Source organism: Xiphophorus couchianus, chromosome 5 (assembly GCF_001444195.1).
Source record: "Xiphophorus couchianus chromosome 5, X_couchianus-1.0, whole genome shotgun sequence".
Lineage (NCBI taxonomy): Eukaryota > Metazoa > Chordata > Actinopteri > Cyprinodontiformes > Poeciliidae > Xiphophorus > Xiphophorus couchianus.
The window spans coordinates 26602533-26628802 of NC_040232.1; the positions used below are offsets into that span (position 1 = coordinate 26602533).

Here is a 26270-nt window from a genome sequence, read left to right on the forward strand (position 1 = left end):
CATTTATAAATATTTATAAGTGCTTTTAATATTGACAGAAACTGAGGCATTAACAGCAATAGCCCTGGGTAAAAACAAAGCGTTATCTTACTGTTTTCAAGTTCTAACCCATCAGAAATCATCTGCAATCTACCTGTAATAAATTGGCTTTTAAATGGATGTATTGCTGTTCTGCCCACTCAAAGGGATTCAACGTGCAAAGTTGCGCTCGCAAAATTCAGACAATTTTACACGTTAAAACCTAAAACTGAGTCGGTAGTCTCTTTGTAAAAACACTATTTTCCTGTGAACTCAGAGGTCTGTCTCGTTAATCATCGACCCTTCCAGTCACTGTGCAGGTCACGTGACTAGTTCGCCGTCCAGTCACGTTGCCTAATCCGAGTGACGCACCAGATTCAAAGTTGGCAGCGACGCCTCCGTTTAGGTTGCCCTGGCTCACTGTCTTATCGCCTTTTAGGGATAATTTTTAATACTTTATAGCTTCATGTTTTCGCTGGTGTGGCTGTAAGGGCATGGAAGGCCAAGTTATCGGACCCGGGCCGTACCGGGCCACGAAGCTGGTGAGTTTCTTGCTCGTCTGGGTAACTTGAGGTGGAAAGGTTTTCGCTGACGTTAACTGTTAGTTTTAACTTTACCATGTTCACGTAAAGCAAAACTTAGCTTGTGGTTAAGGTTTCTGTCCAAAAGGTTATTTATTTACATGTATTACCATTTCATTTTTAGAACTAGTGTCAGAAAACACAAGCCACTGTTATTACAAAGGCATTTCAAGCTAGTAAATTTCAGGTATTCAAGACCTGTGACGAAGGCACTTTACTTTACTACAGAACATTTTATTTAGTAAACAACTTTTCTTGGATGTATCTTCTCCTTGTGATTATCAGTGGTGTATAAAGCTTGTTTTATTAGTATCTCTTTATAATATGTCCACTCTACAAGCCTAACTTCTAACTAAAAGACTAGATTACATTAAAATGAAATTTATTGACACCAAAACTATCAATATCACTACTGAAAGAGAACTTTGCTCCATTTACACAAGTATCTGCTGGTAACAAACACAGGTTTTTTGGTTAAAAGGTTACATAAAGCTATTAATATCACAATAAATTTGGGTGTCGATTATTCATTTGTCATTTGGGTTTTTCCCAAGGTGGTCTAAGATAAGATAAGATTTATTTGTCATTGTCATCAACAGATTACAACGAGATTGAGATTTGCTCGACTCGAGTTAAGATGCAGGTTATGTGTATATACGTAATATAAAAAGATAAAGAAATAAATAGTACAAAGTGAGAAATAAATAGACATCAGAAGATGGTTGCAGTGCCTGGAGGTGTCGCAACAGAATTTACATTTTTAACAAAGTGGTGTCAAGAGCAGAAGTTCTTATGCCTTTGAATTTAGTGCCATGATTGCCTTCGGGTAAAAACTGTTTTTTAGGCGATTTGTCCTGGTTTTTATTGCTCTGTATCTCTTGCCTGATGGCAGCAGCTGGAAGAGACCATGGCCAGGGTGTGAAGAGTCATTTAAAATGTCCAAAACTTTCTTGTGGAGCCTGGAAGTGTAAATCTGTTCCATAGTGGGGAGGGGGCAGCCTATGGTTCTCTCTGCTGCCCTAACAACCCTCTGGAGCGCCTTCTTGTCCAGAGATATGCTACTGCCGTACCAGACACACAGACTGTACGTGAGCACACTCTCTATGGAGCAGTGATAGAAGGCCTGCAGCAGGTCTGAGGGGAGATGGTTTTTCTTGAGTATTCTCAGAAAGTACAGTCTCTGCTGTGTCTAATAACACAACTTACAAAAATTTGATCTGGATAGATATATGGCCATTTTTTTCAGAAACGGTAGAGCAATGTGCAAGCATGCAGTCCAGACAGAGTAGTGTATCTTAAAAAAAAAATAGAGAAATTTCTTACTTTCATTCTGAGGTTGTTTTATTGAAAGGTTTGCTATATGGCCATAGTATTAATAGTAAAGATACAGCATCTTAAAATTTACCAAAATGTCTTAGTGTAACCTTTCTGCTGCATTATAGTAAAAGTATCACTGATAATATTAATGGAACAACAGAGCAGGAATTCATATTTATGCTGCATGTATAACCTCATTGGATTAGAAGTTTTAAATAATCTTTATTCAGACAGATTTGGCAGAATATATATTTTTTTTAAATCACAGGAATTCACTTTAAATTCAGAGTAAATAGCTCTTTCACGTTTTAAAAACATCTTAAATTGTATGTTGTAACTCACTCAACCCTGGAAAATTAGCTTATTGAAACCATTTATGGCCCATGCTGGTTTTATATCAACATCTGACCAGAGCAGACCGTGAGGATTGATTTTAATTGTAATTATATTGTGCCGTTCTATATTAAAGGCTGAGTAATACACCAAGATAAAAATATATTGTAATTCAATTCGCCCATCACATGCAATGGAAAATCTTCCCACACAGCAGACGCTGTGACTGCTTATAATAGGGAAACACTCAAGTAATAATATTAGCTGTGCAGGTCTATTGAAAAGTCCTTGGCGTTGGCGCTGTGGCACCAGTAAACACAATAGAAAGAGTGTGAAACAAAATCTGGAAAAAGTATTGTGTTCTTTTGCTATTATTTCAAAGGGGCTATTTATTTCAAGCATTATAGAGTCTGTTCTTAAATTCTCTATCTTTTTAAAAAGGAGATCTCTCATATAGTTTTCCCTTCTGTACAGCAGATAGTTACTTTTATTGCAATTTGTTTCAGCGATTCTGTTAATTTTCCCCAATCGTCCCAAGGCCAGTGTTAAGAATTTTAATTTATTTTCATTTATATACTTTTATAACATTTAGCACTTGTTTTACTTGTTCAGCTTTACTGATGCTTATGCAACCTCGTCTGTCAGCTCTGAATCTGATTGACTTCATTCTTTTCTCCCACCCATTCAATTACTTCTATCAAGAGTTGAATGACTAAAACACTCAAATATGCAAATGTTGTGATTATGTAGCTGATCTATCATGTCCTAGCAATTTGAATAGCTAGAGAGGTTTAAAATGGCTGTATTCATTTGAAATTGACAGAATATTTATGACTATTTTGTAATGTATGTCGAAGATGCTGTCTATAATGATTGAAACTATAGCAACCGTCAACTGCTTTTCCAATGCAAAATGATTCATATTTGCTGACTGAATTGTTCAAAGCCTTCCTGGAACGACCGAATCTCATTTCTTGTTGTAAAAGAATTTCTTGTGGCAAAAATTTGATGTTTGACTCAGTAATGACCACTCAGTAGATGCTCTAACATCTTAGCAAATTTTCTTTAAACGTTTTTCCTTTCTGTTCTTTTTTTAAACACCTTCTGTGTTTCTCTAACGCAGTGGAATGAAACCATTAAACTTTTTCGTGGAGGTATGCCGTTACGGAGGCACTGGGCGAACTTTCGCTGCTACGACTGCACTTTCACTGGTTCGGAGGCGGTTGATTACCTTCATGAGCTGCTCCGAAGCAACTACAACTTTGGGCCCGAGGTAACGCGCTACCAGACTCAGCAGCTGCTCAGGAAGTTCTTTAAAGCCCATGTGATTGAAGACGTCAAAGGACGCCACGGGACAGAGGAATTTGAAGACAACAGCCATCTGTACAGGTAACGAAGGCGTGGGATTTTAAAAATGCGGGTAATCTTAGATGGAAGATTTGTATGACTACTACTTACTCAATAATGTTGTATGTACAGGTGCGTCTCAATAATATATTTCCTATTTAATGTCAATGTTATTGTAATTGGATACAAATATTGTTTTGCTCTTCCCTGGGTCTTGCCTCCGAAATCCAACTTCACAGCGTTGTTTTTTACTTTTCGTCCCGGCTTACATGCTGTCATCTTTCCTTTTCAGGTTCCCCACAATGTCTCCGCTCAAGTCTCTTCCAACAAGACCGTCATGGAGAGACGACAGCGACCTGCCCAGGCTCATCCGCTGGGATGACTACGAGGAACTGCCTCAGAAAGAAAATGTTGCACCTCAGAAATCTGCAGTACTGGTGAGAAAAGGCCATGAACGTTTCCCTCCTTTCTGTGGCTTCATTGAGATATATGGAGATTTAAAATTACTTTCATCGACTTTTTATTTCCTGTACATACAGAAAAAAAAGATAAATAATTCTTCTCGTTTTGGTTACTTTCACACCCCAAATACGGATTGGGACACTTTTGTTTTTATTTGAATGGATTTCCGTAAAAGAATAGATTCATTACTGTTCCCTCTGTCATTTAAATATTCAATCATCGGATTGTTTTACTGGATTGCTGTCTCGCTTGCCGTTAATCTCCTTTTCCCTTTTTTACGGATTCATTTCAACAAGACTTCAGATTTATGGAATAAAAGACACAGCGTTGCAATTGGAGATGTGCATGAATGCAAGCTCATACGTAGGAGGGAAGTAACTTCCAAACAAGTGGACCACATCTGGAAATCGATGACTATCACACAGTATGTTTTTATTTCACATGACTTGCATCATTCGTGTTTGTGTTTTTTTTGTTGTTTGTCTCGTGTTTTAATGCTAACTTTAGAGTGTTGTTCCTTTAGTTTGCAGAGAGTTCTGGGCCTGAAGACTTTGGATGGAATTTTAAACCCAGCACCTGTGATTGGGAAAGACATTGTTGTCAATATCTACAATGTTAATAAAACAGGCATAGTTGTGCTGGAAAACAAAGCTGGTATGATGCTGGACGATTCCTTTTTCATGTGATTAAAATGTACTGTTTTATTTACTGTTATGGTTATTAAAGAACCATATTTTTGCATTTCCAGAGGACATGCCATATTGGGTGATCTCTGCAATGAAATGCCTGGCAAACTGTAAGTATCTTTCAGTGTAAAGTTGATATTTGTAACAATTTATGACAACATTAAAAAAGTATTCCTTCATATTCATGACTCCTTCAAACCTGGTGTTATGCCAGGTTTATGACAGTGAACCTTTCATAAACAGATTCACTGTTTATGAACCTGTTTATGGGTTCACTGTTTATGACAGAGAAGGCTGTGCATCTTTATTTGAGGTACACAGCCTCTCAAATAAAATGTTGCTAACCTTTCTTGGACTTTTTCCGCCAGGGCCTGAAGGCAACGACGCCAAACAGCCGCTGTACCCAGGGTTTGAGAGAGATGTTCTGAGGACCGTAGCAGATTATTATCAGAGACTAAAAGAGCCCTTGCTGACCTTCCATCTTTATGAGGTCTTTGTCAACATCCTCAGTGAGTTATTCACATTGTTGCCTTTCTATACCTCATGCAGTCTTTGCCCCCCTCAGAGAGCAGAACTCATTTCTTTCCATGTTTGCAGGCCTGCTACAGGAGCAGGATAAAGCCACAGAGGCCCTTCAAGTCAGCTGCCTGCTGCTGCCACCACCAAACCGCAGACGGCTCCAGCTTTTACTGCGCCTCATGGCCCGCGTCTGCCACAATCCCCGCCTGCCTCCTCTTAATGACACTATTGGTACCCGCACGCTGGTACAACTTCCCTCAGTTTAATCTCTATGTATGACCATACAGACTGTCTGTTTTACTGAGCTCGCGACATGTTCTACAAGTCAGTGTAATCCCATAAGAACACTCTGATAGTTGCAGAACATGTGTGGTGATATATATGAAAAGCTTGCAACAGTAAATACAGTTCTCATTCCGACCTTTTGAGAACCTAGTTCCATCAAGGTATTATATTTTTACAGTGCTGTTCAAAAGTTTGCCTTTTGTCACACATGGCGAGATTGTTATAATTTTAGTCATTTGTTTGATCTGTTCCTTTTTTCACTGTTTATTGATAAAGCAGCATACATCTATAGTCAGTGTTAAAAACAACAACTGGGAACACAAGTTTAAATATCTGGTCTCTAATTCTCATGGGGTCAAAACAGGGCTGGACAACATGGCTGAAAAACTTGTCATGATATATGCGCTTCATATCAGTCGATTGATAATTATTAATTATATGATTTGTTTTTGTTGTTTTTTTTGTTTAAGATATTTGAAATACTGCTGAACTGGTTTGGTTTTCACTCCATGCCGTTCTTTTTACTTTTAAGCAGTTATGAGGCACAGTGGCAAGACCTGGAACTGCTGCTGCGCAAGTGACGCAGCAGGTTGTTGCTAGGTAACCAAAGAGTGAGTTAGTTGATGCCACCACCAACCATTTTTAGCTCACCAAGAGAGATTGAGCAACTAAAACCTTCCCTCTGCCTGCAAGTCCCAAAATGATGTATGCTGCAGTCCAGTGAATGTTTCATATATTGAATTTTCTATCAGATGTTTTATCTATTGATATTGATCACATGTCTATTGCGATATAAATTGTTATTGATTTATTGTCCAAACCTAGGTCAAAATTATACATACAGGCTTGATTAAATACACAACAACCCCACTAATATTAGGCTAAGCTAATTTTGCTTAACAAGTCGCAGAGAAAACACTTACCTACTTCAGTCAATATGCTTCAGGCAGTATCCTATGCTGCTGATACTTATATAGTTACATCGTGTATTAAAAATCCAATTTTGCTGTTAATTAGGAAACTAACTTGTTCATCTTAGGGATAGACTGTAAGCATCACCTGAAACACTGCAAGCATGCAAAATATCTTTAGTATTAGCTGCATAAGATAGGTCGTTCATTTCGTTGGTCCTTATGCTGCAGTAATTGTGTTGATAATGAAGTTGGTGCCCATTTCCTGTTCCTCTGTGATCCGCGTGCAGATGGTGCAGATGTTCTCTCACTGCGTCCTGGGCTCCCCCGATGACATGGACTTGGACGAGTTGCTCGCTACCAAACTGGTGACCTTCATGATGGAGCACCACAGCGCGATCTTCCAAGTGAATGCCAAACTGCGCTGCCAGGTTGAGGAGCATCTGTCACACTTGAAAAGAGCTCAGGTCAGTCATGTTCAAACAGAACGCAAACATGAAACGGAAGTTATAAACCAACTTCAACTCACTGGGTTCTGCTTTTTTTTTTCCATTAAATATGTGACTGAGCTGACTGAGGGTTTATTTTCAAATTAATTCTATTACAATTTACATACCAGAATGTACAAACTTAGTGCAAAACATGTTGTATTTTTTTATTACTATTTAGATTAGATTCATTCAGTTATTGAGTTATGAATCAGAGCTAAGAAGGAAAACAATGTCTTAGCTCTGACAAAGTCAAGCAGAAATTTAAAGGAAATTCCTTGTTTTACTAACAACACATGATTCTGTCATAATGTGTCTCAACACCAAATCAACCAGACAATTGATAATTCAAATAAAATGGCCGCCTCAATACAGGAGCACAATCTGGCAGCATTATCCAGCAACAATCTGAGATTGTGTCCTACTGGTGTAAAGTGGTGTAAAATTGATTAAATTCATAGTAGTTCCGCTGATGCAATCTAATGTTTCCAAGTATAAAACATTCAACCGTGATGTCACATATTATTACAGAAAAAGAGACCCTATTGTTTTCCTCAAAATGTACTCCAAATAATTCAAGGCCATCCAGTGTTTTTTTATTTTTTTAATTTGTTTAGACCAGGGGTGGGCAATCCTGGTCCTCGAGGGCCGGTGTCCTGCAACTCTTAGATGTCTCCCTGGTCCAACACACTTGAATCCAACAGCTGAATCACCTCCTAAGTGCAGTCAAGTTCTCCAGAGTCCTGCTAATGACCTCATTATTTGACTCAGCTGTGTTGAAGTAGAGATACATCTAAAAGTTGCAAGAGACTGGCCTGGAGTTGCCCACCCCTGGTTTAGACAGATCTATGCTGTATGTTCATTTTTTCAAAATGTTTATTAATGGGAATCAGAGTTGGAGCAGGCAGTGGTAAAGTTACATATATGAGAAGATTGTTGTAATTATGAAGCCGCTCTTAAATATATGTGGTATGAAAAACTGCATTATGCTTGAAAAGTTTTTGCTTTGTGCAACATGTAAACACATGTTGCTTTGTGTAAACACATGTTTACACAAACGTGTTTGTGTAAACCGTGGCCGTTTGCCATGTTTGTTTGCTCTGATACTTTACGTACTTTAACGTAAAGTATCATTCATTTGCTCCCTAACAGCTTCATTGTCAGAAAGTGTTGTCCTCTAAAGAGTTTTGTTCAATTCCTCTGCACATTAATATTATTCCAAGAGCACAGGGAATCAAGAAGGCAGAGCATTGACAATTTGTATTCATCCATGGTTGACTTTTATCTATTAATGATGAGGAATAGCAGGGCTTTGAAACCTCACTCTGGATGGAGTGTTGCGTATGAGTTTCTTTTTTTTTTCTTTTCTGGAAGGTATTTAGAAGTGTAGATAACTCTTTGCTTGATTCAGTAGGTAAAACCAAACTTTAAGCCCCTGAAAGCAGCTTGTAGAGCTAATTAAAAGAGACAGGCAGCCTCTGAACACCATCCTGCTGTTTGTCAGGGAGCTCAAGAACAATTTAAACCTAATTGCACACCCGAGTATCAGTAATTATTTATGGTCCAGTAGCTGCTACGCAGTGCAGAGGTCTTCAGAGAATGGCTCGTCTTCAGGTTTATTACAGACTCATAATAGGGTCACTAAATTGAGTCAGAACAAAAATTAATCCATATCTCTGTTTTTGCTGCAACGTTAATGCTGTTGATAGAATGGTTATTAATAGCATTTTTCTAATCTAACGGCGATTATTGTGATAAATATAATTTTATGAGGTTTTCCTGTGGCGTGTGGTGTGGCTAGAGTGATCTGGTTTGCTCGGAAGGATCTCAGAACCTCTTGATCTCAAATCTTGGATATTTAACATGCCGAGTTTTCTTCCCTGAGGACAAACAAAAACGCAGCCTGTTGAACAACCACCATGGCGCACCAGAAAGTTCCTGTGAACGTCGGAGACGTCTTTATGTTTTGTTGCTTTTCTCTATTAAAGGTAGTCCACAAATGATCATCACTGCTTCTTCCTCGTCTGCCATGTTTCTTTGTTCTGAACTTCCGTTTGATCTTGAGGGTTTGCCAGATTTCCAGTCTGATATCTGAATGTTCATGAGTGAAATCTGTTTGTGAATGGTGAGTTGTGTTGCCTTTGCCGTGTGGCCGGACAACACACACTGCTAGACCAAACCTGTTTTATCAAAAATATTTGATAGTCGTGTGTGGGGTCTGTCAGGTATTTAAAAACAGCCAACAATTTTATCATATTGTCATGTGAACTGGACATTAGTTTTCATTGGGTATAAATTAAATTTTAAGCAAAAAAATTTTCTAGTAATGGTATTCTTTTTCAGAATTTTACTTGGTATCATATTGACTCTCTCACTAGAACACCGTATTTTCTGTTTTACATTACAGTTCTTTTTAAACGTGAGATAACTAACAACCCTAAGCATCCTCTTCCTGAGACTGTCTGTAGTCAGAGGCGTCTTTAGAATCACTCTAACAAAGACTGCTACAGCGGTTCATTCTGCCAACAGCAACTCAAAAAATTACATAACATGAGTTGCATCCATTATTGGTGACAAGACAAAGGATCTATATAAAATAGATGAGATCACCAATAGATGAGATGTAGAGCCTCGTTTTATTTCGGGTGTCCTGTCAAGCATAACCACACCCTCGGCTGTACTTCTGATACTCAAATTTAAAACTAGCAGAGAATTTTATGGGACATTTCCTTTTCTTTCTTCCGTCAGATCAAATATGCAGGTTCGGATACGGATTTCAGTGCATCACCGGCTTTCTGCAAACAGATCAAGAGAGTAGACTGTGAGGAGCAGAAAGTTATAGGAACACAGGTCCCACTGCAGCAGCTGCTGGAAGGCCTGATCGCAGACCAAGAACTCCCTGCAAAAGACAAGAGGAAAAGACTCAAACAGGTACGAACATACACAGGAAAAAAATGTATCTCAAACAATAAGCTGGAAGGAAGTATAACTCCTCCACATGCATATCATGGAAACCACTGTATGGTCTTTCTTCTGCAGAAAATCCGACCCTAATTAACTTTAAGCTATATCAAATACATTTTAGAGATCCATCTTCGAGAGCTGGACACTAGCCAGCGATAATAATGAGAAACTGCAAAAAGAAAGTGTACACATTATTTGGATTGTTGTTGGATGACCTTAACTATCATAAAGCCAAATGGGAGTATAATAAATCATTTGTATGCATTTTCATAGCAGTGTTTCCTCTAGTGGGTTGACCATGAGGCTTGGGGAGACGCAATTATTTTTTCTTTCATTACTCCCCCCTATTTTCTTTTAATAGCAGCAATCAGTCTGCAGAGCAGTTGATTGGTGTAATCTATGTAATGACCATTAATACAAACAAATGCAACAGCTATTGAAGGAATACTTGAAAATGTCTTGAATACGTTTACATATTTGACAGAATATTCCTAAGGGGGAAAAAAATTAAAATGTTTTGTCGTTCATGAACTGTTTATGTATCTCTCACAACAGTCTATCTTCATCTGCTGTATCTTTCTCTTTCTACCTTTGTCATGTAAGTCTTCAGGAGAGAGAGGGCATTTCCCCTCAGATATCCAATCAGATCAACACCTTTCCTTCGGTGATGACTGGATTTTTCAGTTCCAGAAAATTTTGAGTAACGGAACCTGTTGGCAAACAGCAGTTGGCTCTGTTCATGCCTGGTGCTAACATTTGTCCCGGGCGATAAGGGTAATAAATGGATAGTGCTGACTGCAAGGGTGACTACATCGAGACAGATTAAGAAAACATTTAGATCAACTTTCCAGGGGGCTGGGGGGGTCACAGGCCTCTGTGGATGCATTCTTCCAAATGTGAGTCAATTTTGTCCTGAACCTTGATAAAAGACACCATATACACTTTATTAGACTCTAAGCCAGCATTAGTTTCCGATATTAAGTTTCTGTTCTGCTCCAGGCAAAATGCATTTTCTGAAAAGGAAAGCCTTGTCTTTGAATTTCTGTTTCAATCTGACATGTTAAATCATTAACAACTACAACTAACAAAAATTCTGCCGAGACTCTGGGTTTGATTTACACAGATCCTTTGACATTCTACTTGATAACAAATTACATTTCTTCGCCTTTCAGTTCCAGAAGTCTTACCCAGAGGTGTACCAAAAACGATTTCCCACTGAGGAAAGTAAAGCTGCTGTCATTCCTGAGAAAGCCCCAAGACTCAAGCCTCACCTCGTGCTTTTCAACCTCAAGAAACCATTCCAGCCTTTTCAGAGAAGCTGGAGTTTTAGGGCATGAGCCACCACTACTGATGCTTCTTTCTGCTTCGACCTCCAAAACCCATCTCAACCTCATTTAATCACTACAATTGTAGCTTTAGCTGTGGGTGGACTGGCCACAGTTTTGCTACATTTTATTAACAACTATAGTTTTATTTTAACGATCACATTGGTTTCTGTGGGATTGTTAGGCATAAAGGCAAATTTAGTAAATTTTAATAATCACAAGGGATTTTTGCCTTTCCACATAATATATTTTGGCAGATGAACACTTGCACTTATCATCATGTGGGAGGGTGAACAGATCTTTTTCTAAGGGCACGTATCATATTTTCTACAATTTTTATGTTTAGGTTTAAGCTCTGAATGGCTATGTTAAAATTTTCATCGTCCAAGTCAAGATAAAATATGTATGGGGCTACATTGTGTTCAAAATGTTAAACTCTGGCATTGATGCATATCACAAAAGCCATCTCAGATAAAAGTAGTGATGGCAAACTCTTAGGTTTTGATATAAATTCATAAAGTAAGGAATGATGTAACTATTTGTCCAGTTAAGAGAACGAAGCCAGATGGGTTACCTTAAAGCCATGGCTTGGAGACCTAGTAGACAAGCAACCTATCCAGGCATTTAAAAGTAGAGATGCAAATCTTCCAGTGTCTAGCAATCCCGAATTTTAGGGTCCTGATTCGATTCAGAAACATTAAATTCAAAAACAAATTTTTCTTTTCAAATGATCTACAGATTTTGTTTAAGTTATCTGACTGACAAGAGGAAAAGACAGTGTAAACAAATAGAACATTTAAAACAATTTCATAAGGTTGCCTACTATATCAAATTCCATCAGTTTATATTTAAACTAAAATAGGGTTTCTGCACAAAGTACCAGCTAAGTTAGGTTAGCTTAGTTGCCTGGCTTTTTTTTTCTTTCTTTCTTTTTTTTTCAATAAAAAAAATATGTAAGAATCATTCAGAATACATACGGTGGGTGTGGCTGCCTTCTGTGGTGGCAGAGCAGATGTGTAATGCGGTATGCAGTAAGTTGGTGGCATCATTTCTTTAGATGCCACCGGTTTTACTTGTGCAGGCTCTTGCATTAGTGAATTGCGCAGTGGAAGTGAATGGAAGCAGCAGAAAGTGCCCATTTTCTTCACTCCCTGCTGTACTTGTCAGTATTTAACTGCAGTAAATTGATGCTGATGTCAAAATGTTATTCCAAGACCATCATCAATCACACGACTTAAACTCATTAAGCCTGTCTGACATTAGTATTTACATAAAATGTTGTTTCGCTATTAAAGGAGACTTCACGCTATTTTTACACATGGTAAGGTTTATATGATTTGTTTATTTGATACTAAATAAAAAGACATTAAGAAGAACGATGGAATAATGATATTTGCCCTTTGAGAAAAGTTTTGTTTTGTTGTTTTTTTCCCCAAAACTTGAAGTGATGATATAATTGATGTAATCACACTGGAGTTATCAGTCATCTTTAATTTTGAATTTATGTTTTTTTATTATTTTCTAAATACAAAAAAACTGAACTTACTGAGACAAAAGTTTTAAAAGTATTGACAAGTTTTGTGCGTAGATTCTGCCACCCCATTCAGTATTGATCATGTGAATTCCTAAATTTTCAAAAAGATGATTTTCTGTTACATATCAGATATTTGTGATGCTTTTGTTACTCAGTGGGTTTAGTTAGGGGCAGAAATGTCCATGTTTTTTGCTGTAATGATAATGATGGGGAATTTAGGCAGCTTAATTGTTTACTAATTTTTAATAATGTAATTATTTACCTACTGTAAATGAACATATCAAATGGTTCTGTAGAACTGCTCACTCAGAACAGAATCATGAATGGATTAAAAGTTGACTGGTACTTTGACAACCACTTTATAAACAGACTTAGACTGTCTAGATGTATTGTTTTCTTATCATTATTAATATGTAACATTTCTTTCTAATGTTTTTTTTATATAACTGCACTGTCAAGACCTCTACTCATGTTTTTACTGTATGTGATTCTTTTTGTTTTGCATATATGTCTTGCTTCCTTAAATGGTACTTATTTCATTTACTTTTTTTTCTCATGATCTTAAATGCAGCTACCAATTTCATATCTGCTTGTCCTCCCGTGTCAATCAATTTTCTCTTCACATAATTTGAGACTTGAAATGTCAGTATATGGATTTTTATAATTTTTAATGCTGGAATAGCTGTTACACCTGAATTGCTGCTCAGTGTGGTAAAAGGAAACACTGGAGGAAAGTAAATTTAATTTCTAATTTTCCTAATAAAAAGGTATCACTGTTTTATATTACACCGCTGTGTGTATTTTGAATGTTATTGTTTATGATGCAAATTTTACCGCAGGCTAGGATATCATCTGCTTCTGTTCTGATGAGCTGAGTTAATGTGTTGCTGATGCTCAGGATAAATTAGTTACAATTGAGTGATAATAGATTCTTAATGATCTGGTGATACAGCTGATAAAATAGAAGTACATCAATGCAAGCTTTCATTTATATGGTGTTTTACATACATGCAATTTCTAAATCTAAAATGCAGGGTTCTAGCTGGTATTACCAGAAACAAAAACAGTGTTGTGAATTTATTTCAATCTGGAGAGACTCAGACGGAGATGAGAAGACAATTAGAAGAGTTTATTGACAAACAGAATTTAAAGTCTTTGGCGCTCGGGCCCCGGCTCGGGATAACGGTTATCGCAGCGTTAGCGATGGGCTTCAGATGAGCATCCCCGATGCTGTTAGGAACGTCATCCCCCAGGGCCCGGCACTGGTGGTGGAGGTTGAAGAAGGGTGCGGGCCTCAGGACCGGGCGAATGGAGGAGAAGGGGTGGTGGTGGGTTGAGCTCGGCTGGAGAGCGAAGGACGCCATGAATGAAGGTCCTTATCAGCTGGGACTTGGTCGGTGATTGGACGTGACGTGGCTTGGTCCGGCGTTGATAGGTCGACGATTGTGGGCAGGTCGCTTCAATTAAAGGGTCCCGGTGGGGATAAAAGAGTCTTCCAGTTCGAATTTGCGCCTAGGCTTCATTTTTTGTCTCAATGGAGGAATTAAGACATTCTGCTTGAATTGACTCTCCAGTGAAACCAGGCTGCTGCAAAATTTGTTTTTAACATAACGGGAAAACTCTGATACTGTCACTGTAACTTTAGGGCACGGTTCATGACACCCATCTGCTCCATTGCTACACAATTTATGGATATGTAAATATAGCAAATGATTTGGTAGTATGTAATCTCATGCTACCAGAGGTGGGTAGAGTAGCCAGGAGCTCTAGAAAAGTAAGAACATATTTAATTCAAAATAATACTACTTGGGTAAGGGTAAAAGATTGTCACCAAAATACAAGTTCAAAAACATTTTGTGAAGAAAGGGGGTTTGTCCTGTCAGACTGTCAGTTCCTGAAACCACACTCACACACATAAGACCTTGTAAAAGCGAACAGGGGACTCCATCTCTTAAGATTGCAAAAGGCAATGGTTTAAAAAAGTGTATTCACACAAAAAAATATAAAATTATTCTTTTCACAAATGTGAAACCCAAAGTTTCAAATCTCAGTTTTTCTTAACATAAAGTTTTCAGAAACCAATAAATACATGGGAATAAATATGTTCTGATAGTGCAAACGACTATTAGTGATGTGAGAAATTTACACCGCCTCCTAACGGCCTCGCAGATATGGAATAAGTTTCAAACTTTAGTCCTCTAGACAGTCAGAGGATTGATTTTTCAATCCTAGTTGGTTAGGAGAAACAGTAAAATTTGTTTATGTGACTATTCTCGTATTTAGATAAAATATTTGATCTTCCTTGTTGCGTGTTAGGTCAGTGAATCAACAGCTTAATGGTTCACAGTCAGATTTTTCGTTTTTGTTTAGCATCAAATAGTGGAAATAATATCTGTCTGATTCAAACTAAATACTTAGAAATAGAGTTAATGGCGACTGACTACTAATTAGAATCAAGTCTTGATACTGTTGACGTGCCTCTCTTCTGTCTATATGAAACATAATAATCATCCTCCCCAATTTGCATGCATTACCGTGAACTCAGTTGAAAGCGACTGGTGAGAAATGTGCTTCGGGTATTAATTAGAAAGCAGTCAGATTCTCTGAAGGAGAGCTCACTCACTGATGAACCCCTCTGGTTGTTTCCATTAAGACATGCATCTCACCTCTGCTTCATATGCCAACATCATGTTTGTGTCCAAAGCTCTTACATTGACCTGTCTGATAATCTGGAAGATCTAAGGGTCATCCTGAGGAGACCCTTAGATTAATTTCTTGTCGAAATTGGTCAAACTCAACAACTTTTTTTTTTTGACAAATAACAAGATGAGAGTTTCAGATGTCGTTGCTTTACATGTGGCTCTGCTTCTGCACATGTTTTGCAAACCTAATGAACAAAAGGACCTTGAATTACCTTTGCTTTTAGGCGAATGATGATGGCTGGTTGCAGTTTAAGACGCAATACTGGAGACTAACGACTCTCTGGAAGTCATCTTCTTATAAAGAGATGCAATGACTAATGAATATTGCTACCTGGTCTTTTGTCTTCATTATTCCTCAGGCTTTATCAGTGGATTAATATTCGGCCCTACTTGTGCACAGATAGTAGTGTAAGTGACCGTTCGGGGCGATGGGGAATTAGCTGATTTGTCAGCAGTGGAGTGAAGGAGTGGGAATTAACTCCATCATCAGGGACCTCTTTAGCCTTTGTAGCCATGACTGCAAGGCCTGACCCGAATACAAAGCAGGCTATTTGCCTTCAGATATCAAGACTAACACCGGCCTCAGATCCTGCCCAGAATTGTGTTCAGATCCACTCAGCACATTTGTTTCTTAAACGGCACCGAGAGGCAATCTTCTGGCAAACTGACCCGAACATACTAGAAAACAGCCTCGGATGCTGAGAACAAATGAGGCGTTTTGAATGGCCGCCACTCGTTTCACAAGTCCTTTTTAAAGTAATTCTCTTATCTTGGATTTTTTTGTGTGTGTTATTTATTGTTATTAACAATTACTGAATAATTATCTTTAAAAAAAAAACAAAAAAAAAACGTATCCCAGTGTGCCCAATAATGCTCAAGCACATTTTTTATTTTCTCTCTTTTGGCACACAGTTGCCTCTTGATTCGCAACTGTGAAATGAATTTTTGATTGTGCGAGGAGAGAAAAATACATTTAAAAGGTTCCTTTCTGCCCTGCACTCAGATCTGTTATGAAGCTATCAAGGCCAGGTGTACCCAGGAAACATTTTTTGGTAGTGTGTCTCTGTGACTGAGACCACGCTTTCCAGTTGGGAAAGACCACGCTGTTACCCTAATGCTTTTCTGGGAACAGATGTGTTGCGGCGGTAATTGGGTTTTCACTCTGCGAGGGTTGTGCCTCGCCCGCGTCTCGCTAGATCATGACGACCTCGAAGCCACACAATACAGGGAAGTGGGGGAGAAAAAAAAAAAGAAAAAGTACGTATAAGTTGTCCTATTGTCAAGTGTGGAAATATTTTTAATGGCTGAGACTAATTTGATGGATTAGGATTTACTACCGCTGCTAGTGGCAACAATAGTTGCATTTCACAACTTCTCTTACTATTAAATAAAAGACTTGGTGGGAGTGCTACAAGTTTTATTTTTTTAGCTTTATACCATGTTATACAGTTATTCCCTCATCAAAAACAAATCTGGAGTGTTGCTTTGATTCTTTCATGCATATTTGAGGAATTCTTGAATAGCCTGTGGAGGCCATTAGGCGATGCCTAACGCTTGATCTTGCAAAGCGCCTCTTTCCACTCAGCTCCTCCAGACTAGCGGCAGCAACAATTAGCAGACACCTGGTGGAACTGCGAGTCTGCTGATCATTTATGAACTTCCTCTCCATCTAATGCTCCTAAGAATGCTTGCCAATGTTATAATAAAGGAGCACTGTTGTGATGACGTGCTGAAGATGAAATGTCAGATAGATTAGGAGCTTCTTAAAGAGACAGGGGCCAATTTCAGGGCATCAAAATACGATGTCAAAGTTACGTTTGTTGCAGCATTTTTACATCAACTGAAATTGATAGTTACTTAATTGTGCTATAAAAGCATGAAAAACACACAATGCCATCACTTTCGATGTTGATTATTCATGTTACTGTGCTTTGAGTGTTTTTTCCTAAACAATTATTTCCCTACATGACGCCCAGCTGAAGGAATATGAGGAATATTTTAGGAAAGTTATTCAGGTGCCCTCTGACATCTTTTGGATTAATAGGATTAATAATGATCCAATTTGGGTAATTTGGTTAATCCAGCCCTGAATCCAATGTGAACCTAGTTGATTTAAAGCAGTGCTGTCCAAAAGAGAGGCCTTTGGGTTAATTTTGTGAGACTTGCAGTTCAACCGCAATTTAAGACTGGTGCAAATTTGGGCTGCCAGAACAGATCGTTGATGCACTTTATTGAAGGAATTTTGAATGCCTGCCAAACTTTTTGGATGGCGTGCCTCCTCTTACACTCTACATCAAACTAACGTGGCCTTTCAGACAAAGCAAGTTGCGATTGTATTGTGATCTGTGCCGGCTTCGCTGCTTCGGAGCTTGGGCGATTTTGCTAAATGATGGATCCGCGAATTCTGTTTTCCTCTGGGAAAAGCCTGAAGAAGAATGTCCGGCCATCACTGTGTGACCTTCAGCTAAAGGGCACTTGGATTATACAGGAGAGGCATCAAGCACAGCAGCAAGGCTGGCTAAAATAAATGAAGGTTTTGTAATGGCCCAGACAGAGTGTGAACAGAATTGATTGAGATGCTGGAGCACGACCTTAAACCGGCTGTTAATGTTTGTGAAACTGCCAAATTGATTTCATTAAAACAATCCTCCGAAGAAGAGTGAGCCAATTCAGATATAAAAGCCTGATTGCCAATTATTATAGCAGTTGTTTCTGCCAATGCGGAACAACCAATTATATATTTTTTCACATAGGACCAGATCAGTACAGATAGCTTTTTTTTTAAAAAATAAATCAACAATTGAAGTCATAATTTAAAAAAAAAAAAAAAAAAGGTTATCTTTGTCTGATGTTAAGACTCGTTTGATCAAGTCTAACAAAAAATACGCCTTTAATATTTTTGTCACATTACAACCACAAACATTTCATTGGAATTTAACGTGACAGACCAACAAACAGTGGCGCACACTTGGGAAGTGGAGAGAAAATCAGACATGATTCAGAACCTTTTTTTTATTTTTATTTTTTTACAAATAAAAAGCTTTAAAAATGTGCTACGCAAAAGCATTCAACCCCCTTTCAACTCTCAGCGCAACCGATTGCCTCCAGAGGTTTCCTGACGACTGCTAAGGTCTAAATGGAGTCCAGCTGTGTGTGCAATCTAATCTCGGTACAAATACCTTTTCGAGGCTGTATGTTCGGGTGGAAATACTTTTTCCACGGTACCGTGTATTAATTTCGGGGAATAAAAAAGAAAAACTGACAACTGACCGACACGTTGTGTGAAGCAAGAGCGGGCAGGGTACATCCACCCTGGACAAATCTCAGTGACGTAACGGCAGCGCCTCACACATGAATAATAAGTACGTCTTCCAAAAAAAAAAAAAAAATAATAATAATAATAAATAAATGCGTCGTTCATTAACCCTTTGACCACAGCAGAGAGCCAGAATTGACCCGTTGTGACCAAAAACATTTTTCCTGAATGTTCCGGGAAAGCGCTCATCCTAACCGATTCTGATTTCGACATGCTGCCTGCTCTCTCGGTCTCGACTCCTCACGTGCCCCCCCTGTAATTACGAGAGCGCAAACATTCGCGGCACGGAGGTCACGCGGTTTGGAATGATGCGGTAAAGCCGGCGTTGCAGGAAATCGTGTGTGTATTAATCAGAATGGCACAACGAGTAACCCAGTTTAGAATATCTATTGAATAGAGATACGAAGAAGAAAATACAACTCCCGTGTAAAAAAAAAAAAAAAACACCCCAGAATATAGTAACTTTAAAAAACACATCCAACACATTTTGACAACAAAAAAAGAGTAAGATGAATGTATAAACTAGATTTTTGGAACAACATAAAGGAAATAATTCAATTCTGTGCATGAATGCAATGCTCCACATCCTTACCAAGGTTGTTTATCTTAGGCAGACTTTCTCTTCACTTCCTGCGGCAGACAGGTTATCTTTTGAATTTTTGAATCTTATGTTTAATAATCTTGAACATTTGTCAAAACATCCCAATTCAACAAATGCTGATGAAAATGGTTCATTTGCATTTCTACACGCGCTTAACGGTGTCCAGGGTCATGGCATGGTGCCTTTATTCAAGAGGCGAGAGGGGGCAGGGTACATCCTGGACAAATCTCCGGCTTATCACAGAGATAAACAAGATAAATAAAGACACAACTGCACTCTAAAAACTGTTGGTCTGGTTTAACTGATTCTGGATGCATTGAACAGAGTTGGATTATCCGTTTGACTCGGCACCCTGGGTTATAGTATCTAAGATTAATGCTACCAGAGAGATACCGTATGAATCCTACAATCCATATCAAAACAAGTGACCTTTAGTTTTAAAACTTTTGTGGATCCCCCACCTATTCAGTATTCGTGGATTCTCAGATTTCCAGATCTTATTCTGGAACACGACACCAAATTATTTGCAGGAAGTCCACCTATTCGTGGATTTTTACGTAGAGCATATCTAAAGCATTCAAAGAAACGAGCAGTTTCGGAAGCTAAGATACCAAGGCGGAATGCTACCTGACATGCTATTGACTGGTGTTTGGAAGGGAGCGAGGGGTGATGCATCTTCACTCAGGTGATGCACCTCCATTACCTGGCAACACAAACGCAGAAAATTATTTTCTGGTTTTCGAATGGTGCAGTGCCAAAACATGAGCCAACTCATACAAAGATTTGATCTTCTTCCTGCAATGCAAAAAGGATACTGAATACTCTCTGAATTAATGTTATTTTGATTCTGCACCTAAAATGATGACAGAATATTGTTATTGTTTGTCAATAACAATTTTATTGACAAACAATTCACACTCAATAGCCTGCCAGATTGACATAATCACAAGTGTGAATGTTGAACATAGCTTCTGCTACCTATTTGGAGGAAAAAAAGTTTAGGTTATCTTCAGTGAACAAACTAAAACCATTAACAGAACCCACTTACTATACAACAACACTTTACCATCTTACCATTTGTTTATTTCATCCTTTGGAAGATGTCTGACCAGGTGGTTCACAAAGGCAGTCGGTGAAGAATGACAAGGCTACATCTCGTAGCTTCTTGGACCAATCAAACTGGGTCACAAACGTTGCAGAGAAGGAATGAGGCCGAGATCTGAACCCAAGACCTTTTTCTTTTGGGGCCACCTTTACATGTTTGCTTGGAATTTTGTCTCTGAACATCATCCACTGCAATAATCCTGTCTCAGACACTTGATGTATTCACACCAGCCATATTTAGTCCTCTTTAATCAAACTCTAGTCCATTTGTCTGGAAAGTTCGGCTAGTTTGGGGAGGTGTGAATGCACAATCAAACTCTTACGCAAACCAAAAAAGCAAACTCAAAAAACCTAGGTCTCTGTTTGATTAAAGAGAACTCTGGCACTTATGGGAGACTGCTCCAAAAGCAGAAAATTTACTATAGAGTACCCAGGGCATTCTAGGTCAGAAGAGCCAAAACAAACGTAAGAGTCTAATGCTAGAGGGAGAGATGGTTACCACAAAGGTAAAAGGCCACAATGGTCTCCATTTGAGTCGCATCAAATGCAGTCACGTCATTTTTGGAATGACACCAGCTGAAAACGTGACAAATGTTACAGTTCTGGTGCCCAGTTGAACCGAGTCTACCGGACTATCAGATGTGAACACACCCGTTCAATCAATGGTCCAGAAGGGGTTCATTTGAAATGTAAAAGGGTCGACAGGACACATCAGTGACAGCACATACATAGATTATACATTACAGAGATTAGTCATACCACTGCACTCCCTTTTTTCCCCCTCTAATGGACAAACTTTTCAATGTGGTCTCTGGTTTTGATATCACATCTGCACCTGGCTCATTCTGGACCAACCTCACTCTCCATCAACGTCAATTAGATAACAGCCAATTCAGGAGAAATGGGCCTGCGCTGGCTGTGCCTCCGCAGGGTGAGCAACATCTTTGTTTTTGGGTGAGCGAGTGAAAGAGGGCCGTGTTTTTTTTTTCTGCCACACGCACAGAGAGTGTTTCTTTTTTTTTCGCTCTCTTCCTCTTGTGGGATGGAGTGGATAAAGCCTTTGTGCTGAGCTCCAGGTGTCATGGCAAAATTAGAAATAATTTTTTTCCTCTGGAAGACAGAAATTGGGGTATTATGCAGTGGACGTGCACTTTCTGTAACATTTGGGGAGTGTTTCTTTCTGGTAAAAAGCAGTTTATGAGTTTTGATGAAAGGATACTTATGAATCCTTTATATCATTTTTGCACTATGTTTTTTTTCCTTCTTCTTAGTTATGCACCAGAGTTGTCAACTCTGCCTTGAAGCTTTTCCAAATCGCAAGCTTTTTGTTTCTTGTCTATTTCACTCTGGGTGAGGTCTGCTTCACTTAATCCCGTGTAATAATGACATCTGACCATGAGCTCAGGCAGCAAATCTGGGCTCAGCTCTCTGTAGCAGTTTTCTTCCACTGAGAAAACTGCTACAGGCAACACAGCTGTGACGAACAACTGACAGTATTTCTTTAGAAGAAGTGACTTTTCTTCCTATCCGCCATCTCCTTCATCGGCTTTGTGACTTGGGAGTGTGATTGCTCCATGCACAGCAAGCAAAATCCCTAATAAAGTATTATTTCCTTCGACGTGCTTTGTCAGAACTGGAGAAGGTTCGAAAAAGACACCATAAACTCAAGGTTATATCTATTGACTGCTGTAAACGCAACTTTAACACTATACAACACACTACACAATACTTTTCATTGTAGTACCATGAGATAACGTCTACATTATCAAGCTCAAGCGCTGTCATGTCAACTTCCTTCAGGAAGATCCTCAAAATGTCAGACACAGCAGAAACCATGGTCCCAGTCAAGGTTGAAGAGGGAGTCGGTGTCCTGCGTACAACGAGGGTGAGTACATCCTGGAGATAGATTTAGAGGGGAGGCATAAAATTTACTGCTGTTTAATTTGCTTTTTTTTTTAGAAGCGTGTATCTTCTGCCAGAAGGCAAGTGGTCACGCTTAAGATAATGGACAGTGATAAGTCTGTCGATACTTCACCAGTCAAAAAATGAAGAAAAAAACCCCGACTGCTCGTAAATCTCATAGATCCTCAGGTTTACTGGCAGGCAACCTGATGGAGCAGTTCATGATTTTTGTCTTGACGGACATTCAGTGCCAGCTACCCCCCTCACGCCGCCCACCTTGTAATGCTTCGGAGCACGGCCAAAAGAAATGCGATGATTCTTCTCCGTTTGACACTAAACACCGTCAATTTACAGGAGAATATATAACGTTTGCTGTAAACAACAACAGAGTGACAGTGGGATGTTTTCGTCTGAAAACATGAGTGGGCTGAGTACCGAGCCGAGATGTGATCCTCATCATTTCCTTTTTATTCATTTGCAGTGTAGATGACAAAAAATATGACCTTTAACGACTAAAAAAAAAAGTGAAATGCAGAAATGGTGAGGGAAAATAAAACAATTTAGCAGGTTGTAGAACCTACGTTAATGGAGCAATCTTCTTATATCTGACCTTGTCTTATATCTGACCTTGTCTTATATCTGACCTGGTCAGATATAAGACAAGGTCTTATATGACAGTTGGGCTACTTATAGTTCGGCCCACAATGATTCATACCACTGCCAGACTTAGATTTAAAATGATTTTCATTTAACTCAGGAGTTTGTTTCTATCAGGAAATAAGACAAGACCTCTCAGAAGGTAATGAAACAAGGTAGAACGAGTATGAATAATAATAATAGTCGACATTTATGCTTACCATGTTATTCGAATTAAACAGTTTAGTTTGAAACCTAAATCAATAATATTTGGAACGATCTCTTGCTTCTTTACCGTATTGCTTTGATTGACTGTCTCACAACCAGGTTCAGGTAAATACTAATTTCACAGTAGACACCTGAGCTCTCAGGTAATCAGAGAACTTTACAGTCAACATATATTCTGTGTGTAAAAACGGGCCCAAACCGGTAAATCCGTTCTTGGGGAGGCTGGAAAATCTTCCGAATGTTCTCGACTTCTTACCGGTTTTCCGGAGTGGAGAATGGTGTCGTTTGGAGACGGGCACTGACCACAACCCAAAACAGCAACACCTCGTGATGTTGACCATCGTGTCCAACATCAGCACCCGACCTCACAGAAAAATGTCAAATATTCCCAAGTGCTCTCATAATCATTGTTTCCCCGTAATTGTCTTAGAGTATAAAAACCTCACTAAATATCTTCTTTTCTAAAACAGAAGTTTATGCAATAATTTTAATAAATGTACCGTATTTGGTTTTGTTTAGCCATACAGACATCCTGACCAACATTGCTAAAATTTGTTGTTTTTACTGTCATACAAGCATTAGTTACATCTGATGTGATGCGATCTGGAACATAAGCAAAAAATTGAGATGAAGACGATACATGTGCATCTACACAATTTTAATATTTAAGTTAGACTCTATCCAGAATCCCTGTGTTTATCTGAGGGCAATAAATGTTTTCGCACCACTCATGTTTTCACAAAATAATAATAAAAAGAAATCCTGAGGCATGGTGGGAACCTAAACAAATCCTTTCTTTCTCTTGGCTGTGACGTAAGTCACGGCTGATTTGGGGTAAAAATGAGGTTGTGGAAAATCTCTTTTTATAGAAGCAGAAACCGTAGCGAGACGTGAGAAATACAGTTGTGAAAACAGACAGGAATTTAGAAAATGCTATGTTTTACTTTTCTTTTTTTAAAAGAGATGGACAAATCTGTTGAAGCAAATACTGTTTATTATTTTATAATACAAATAACACTACATACACAAAATAAGCCAAGCAAAACATTAAATCTCAGTCCAGCAGAAAGAAGGAAAAAAAAAGACAAGAAAATGTATATTTGTTTTTCTTTTTACATAACAGCAGCACAGCTAAAACCAACACGACAGTAAGCTTGATTGTAAAAAAAAAAAAAAAATAAAGAAAAGGAAGAAAGTGAACCTCGCAAGAAATCAAAGAACAGCACCGGTTACTGTACAGGGAGAAAGCTCTGGAGCCAAACAGTCTCACACTCACTACTAAACGTTGATGCATTATTGGATCATTATATGATGGAACGAAACTAATGGTAGAGTTTTCAAACTGGCTTACAAGTAAAATTCTGAAAGGTGTGGTGTGAATTTGAACCACTTTACCTCTCACTGCAACTTATCAGCTAGACTGGAACATGGGGCTATAATCTTCTTAATAAAAAAATTTTAAAAAACCCTTACGGGATGAAAAGCGTCTGTGAATAACAATTTTCAAGACCCACAGAATTTAACATAATTTCTGTTCCAACATATGAACATCCTTTTGATTTAAACAATTTCTGTTTCATTGTAGATTTGGCTGAGTGTTTTAGGGTTACTTTCTTGCTGGAAGGTGCAGCTTAGTCACAGTCTCAAGTCATTTGAAGCTGCTGAAATGATTTTTTTTGTGTGTTTTGTTTTTTTTGTTTTTAGCAGAACTAGCGAAATCTAATCTCTCATTAAATCTGACCAGCTTCCTTATCGCTAAAGAATAGCATTCCCACGGCATGATGCAGCCACTACCATGTGGTTGGTCTGTTTAGGGTGATGTGCAGTATTAGTTTTTAAGTTTGTATTTGGCCTCATTTCAAAAATTTGGGCAGCAACTTCTGTTTTACTACTTGTTAAGCTTGACTAAATGTTGATCTTTCAAAGTAAAATCCCAAATAAGGTGTGTTAAAGTCAGTGGTTGCAACATTACTAAATATTGCAAGTACTTTTTGTTTTCTATTACTTTTATTGCTTGTTTTTACTACGTTGGTTTTCCACACTACATGAAACAATGTGTGAATGTATTGTAGATGTCGACAGGGCAGAGAAAAAGAAACACACATTATTGTGACACATTATTCAATTGAGCCACTGACCTTACCTCAGTTCAAATAAATGCAGGTGCCAACAGCACAATCCCCAAAGCACCTCAGAGATTCTTTAAATCCTCAGAGGATTATAGTGTCAATTAGAGGTTGAATTACAAGAAAGCTCTCTCTATCGTTAGCATTAACAGCCAGCGCTACACCGAGCATAGTCATCATCAGCATCTCTCTTACTCTCTGGGAAACAATCCTCGACTCTGAATGTAACTGGGTCTATATTGTTAGTTGTATATTTTCACAAACTGTTTTCTTTAATTTATTTGTCCTCTTATACTTGTCTGTCTTTGTGTTCCTCTGTGTCTGCTGTGAGGGGTTTGGTCCTCCAGCTCCGCCCTACTTTCTTCTTCTTTTGTTTGGGGTCCTCCAGCACCATTATAAATGTTAAGTTGTTCATTTCCTCTTCCCTTTTGTTACTCGTTCCACTGGGAAGAGGCAAGTTTTATAATCTATTGTAATCCTTTCATTTATATTGTCCAAATGTTTATTTTTTTTCTTCTGTATTAATGTCAGGTGTTTTAATATTTTCATTCGAGTTGCTATTATGCATTTATAAGATTTGATGCATGTCAACATTATTATTTTGTATAGATCGGGTTGGAGAACTGGAGCACATGCTACGTGCTAATGCTAATATCTCCCGATTGACAGGCTGAATAAACGGAGAGCCTCCAAACCCAGACTCGGTGTTTTATGGTTTATCCTATCAACACACAACGCAGAACTCCACCGGTCACATGAAGAGTGGCTTAGCCCACTGGTTACATTTATTAGGTGCTTTTAATCCACTGCAGTGGAGAACAGAGCCAGCATAACCTCTGTCTAAACATTCACGTCACATCTTTGGATCTTTTTTGTGTGTGTGTG

The 26270-nt window shown here is 38.5% G+C and overlaps 1 protein-coding gene across 1 annotated transcript; it reads left to right on the plus strand.

Moving 5' to 3' along the window:
• Positions 1-409: 409 nt before the first annotated feature.
• Positions 410-13558, plus strand: LOC114143855 (DEP domain-containing protein 1B). Its single transcript, XM_028016214.1, has 11 exons — positions 410-560; positions 3373-3638; positions 3889-4033; positions 4355-4482; positions 4582-4712; positions 4807-4854; positions 5113-5253; positions 5342-5508; positions 6750-6926; positions 9696-9878; positions 11084-13558. The coding sequence occupies exons 1-11, from the start codon at positions 513-515 to the stop codon at positions 11246-11248; spliced, it is 1599 nt and encodes a 532-aa protein (XP_027872015.1). The 5' UTR covers positions 410-512; the 3' UTR covers positions 11249-13558.
• Positions 13559-26270: the final 12712 nt, after the last annotated feature.

Coding starts and splice junctions, on each gene's coding strand:
- LOC114143855 (XM_028016214.1), top strand. CDS start 513: ATGGAAGGCCAAGTTATCGGACCCGGGCCGTACCGGGCCACGAAGCTG. Junction 3,639..3,888: donor GACAACAGCCATCTGTACAG/GTAACGAAGGCG, acceptor TTTCCTTTTCAG/GTTCCCCACAATGTCTCCGC. Junction 4,713..4,806: donor TGTGCTGGAAAACAAAGCTG/GTATGATGCTGG, acceptor TTGCATTTCCAG/AGGACATGCCATATTGGGTG.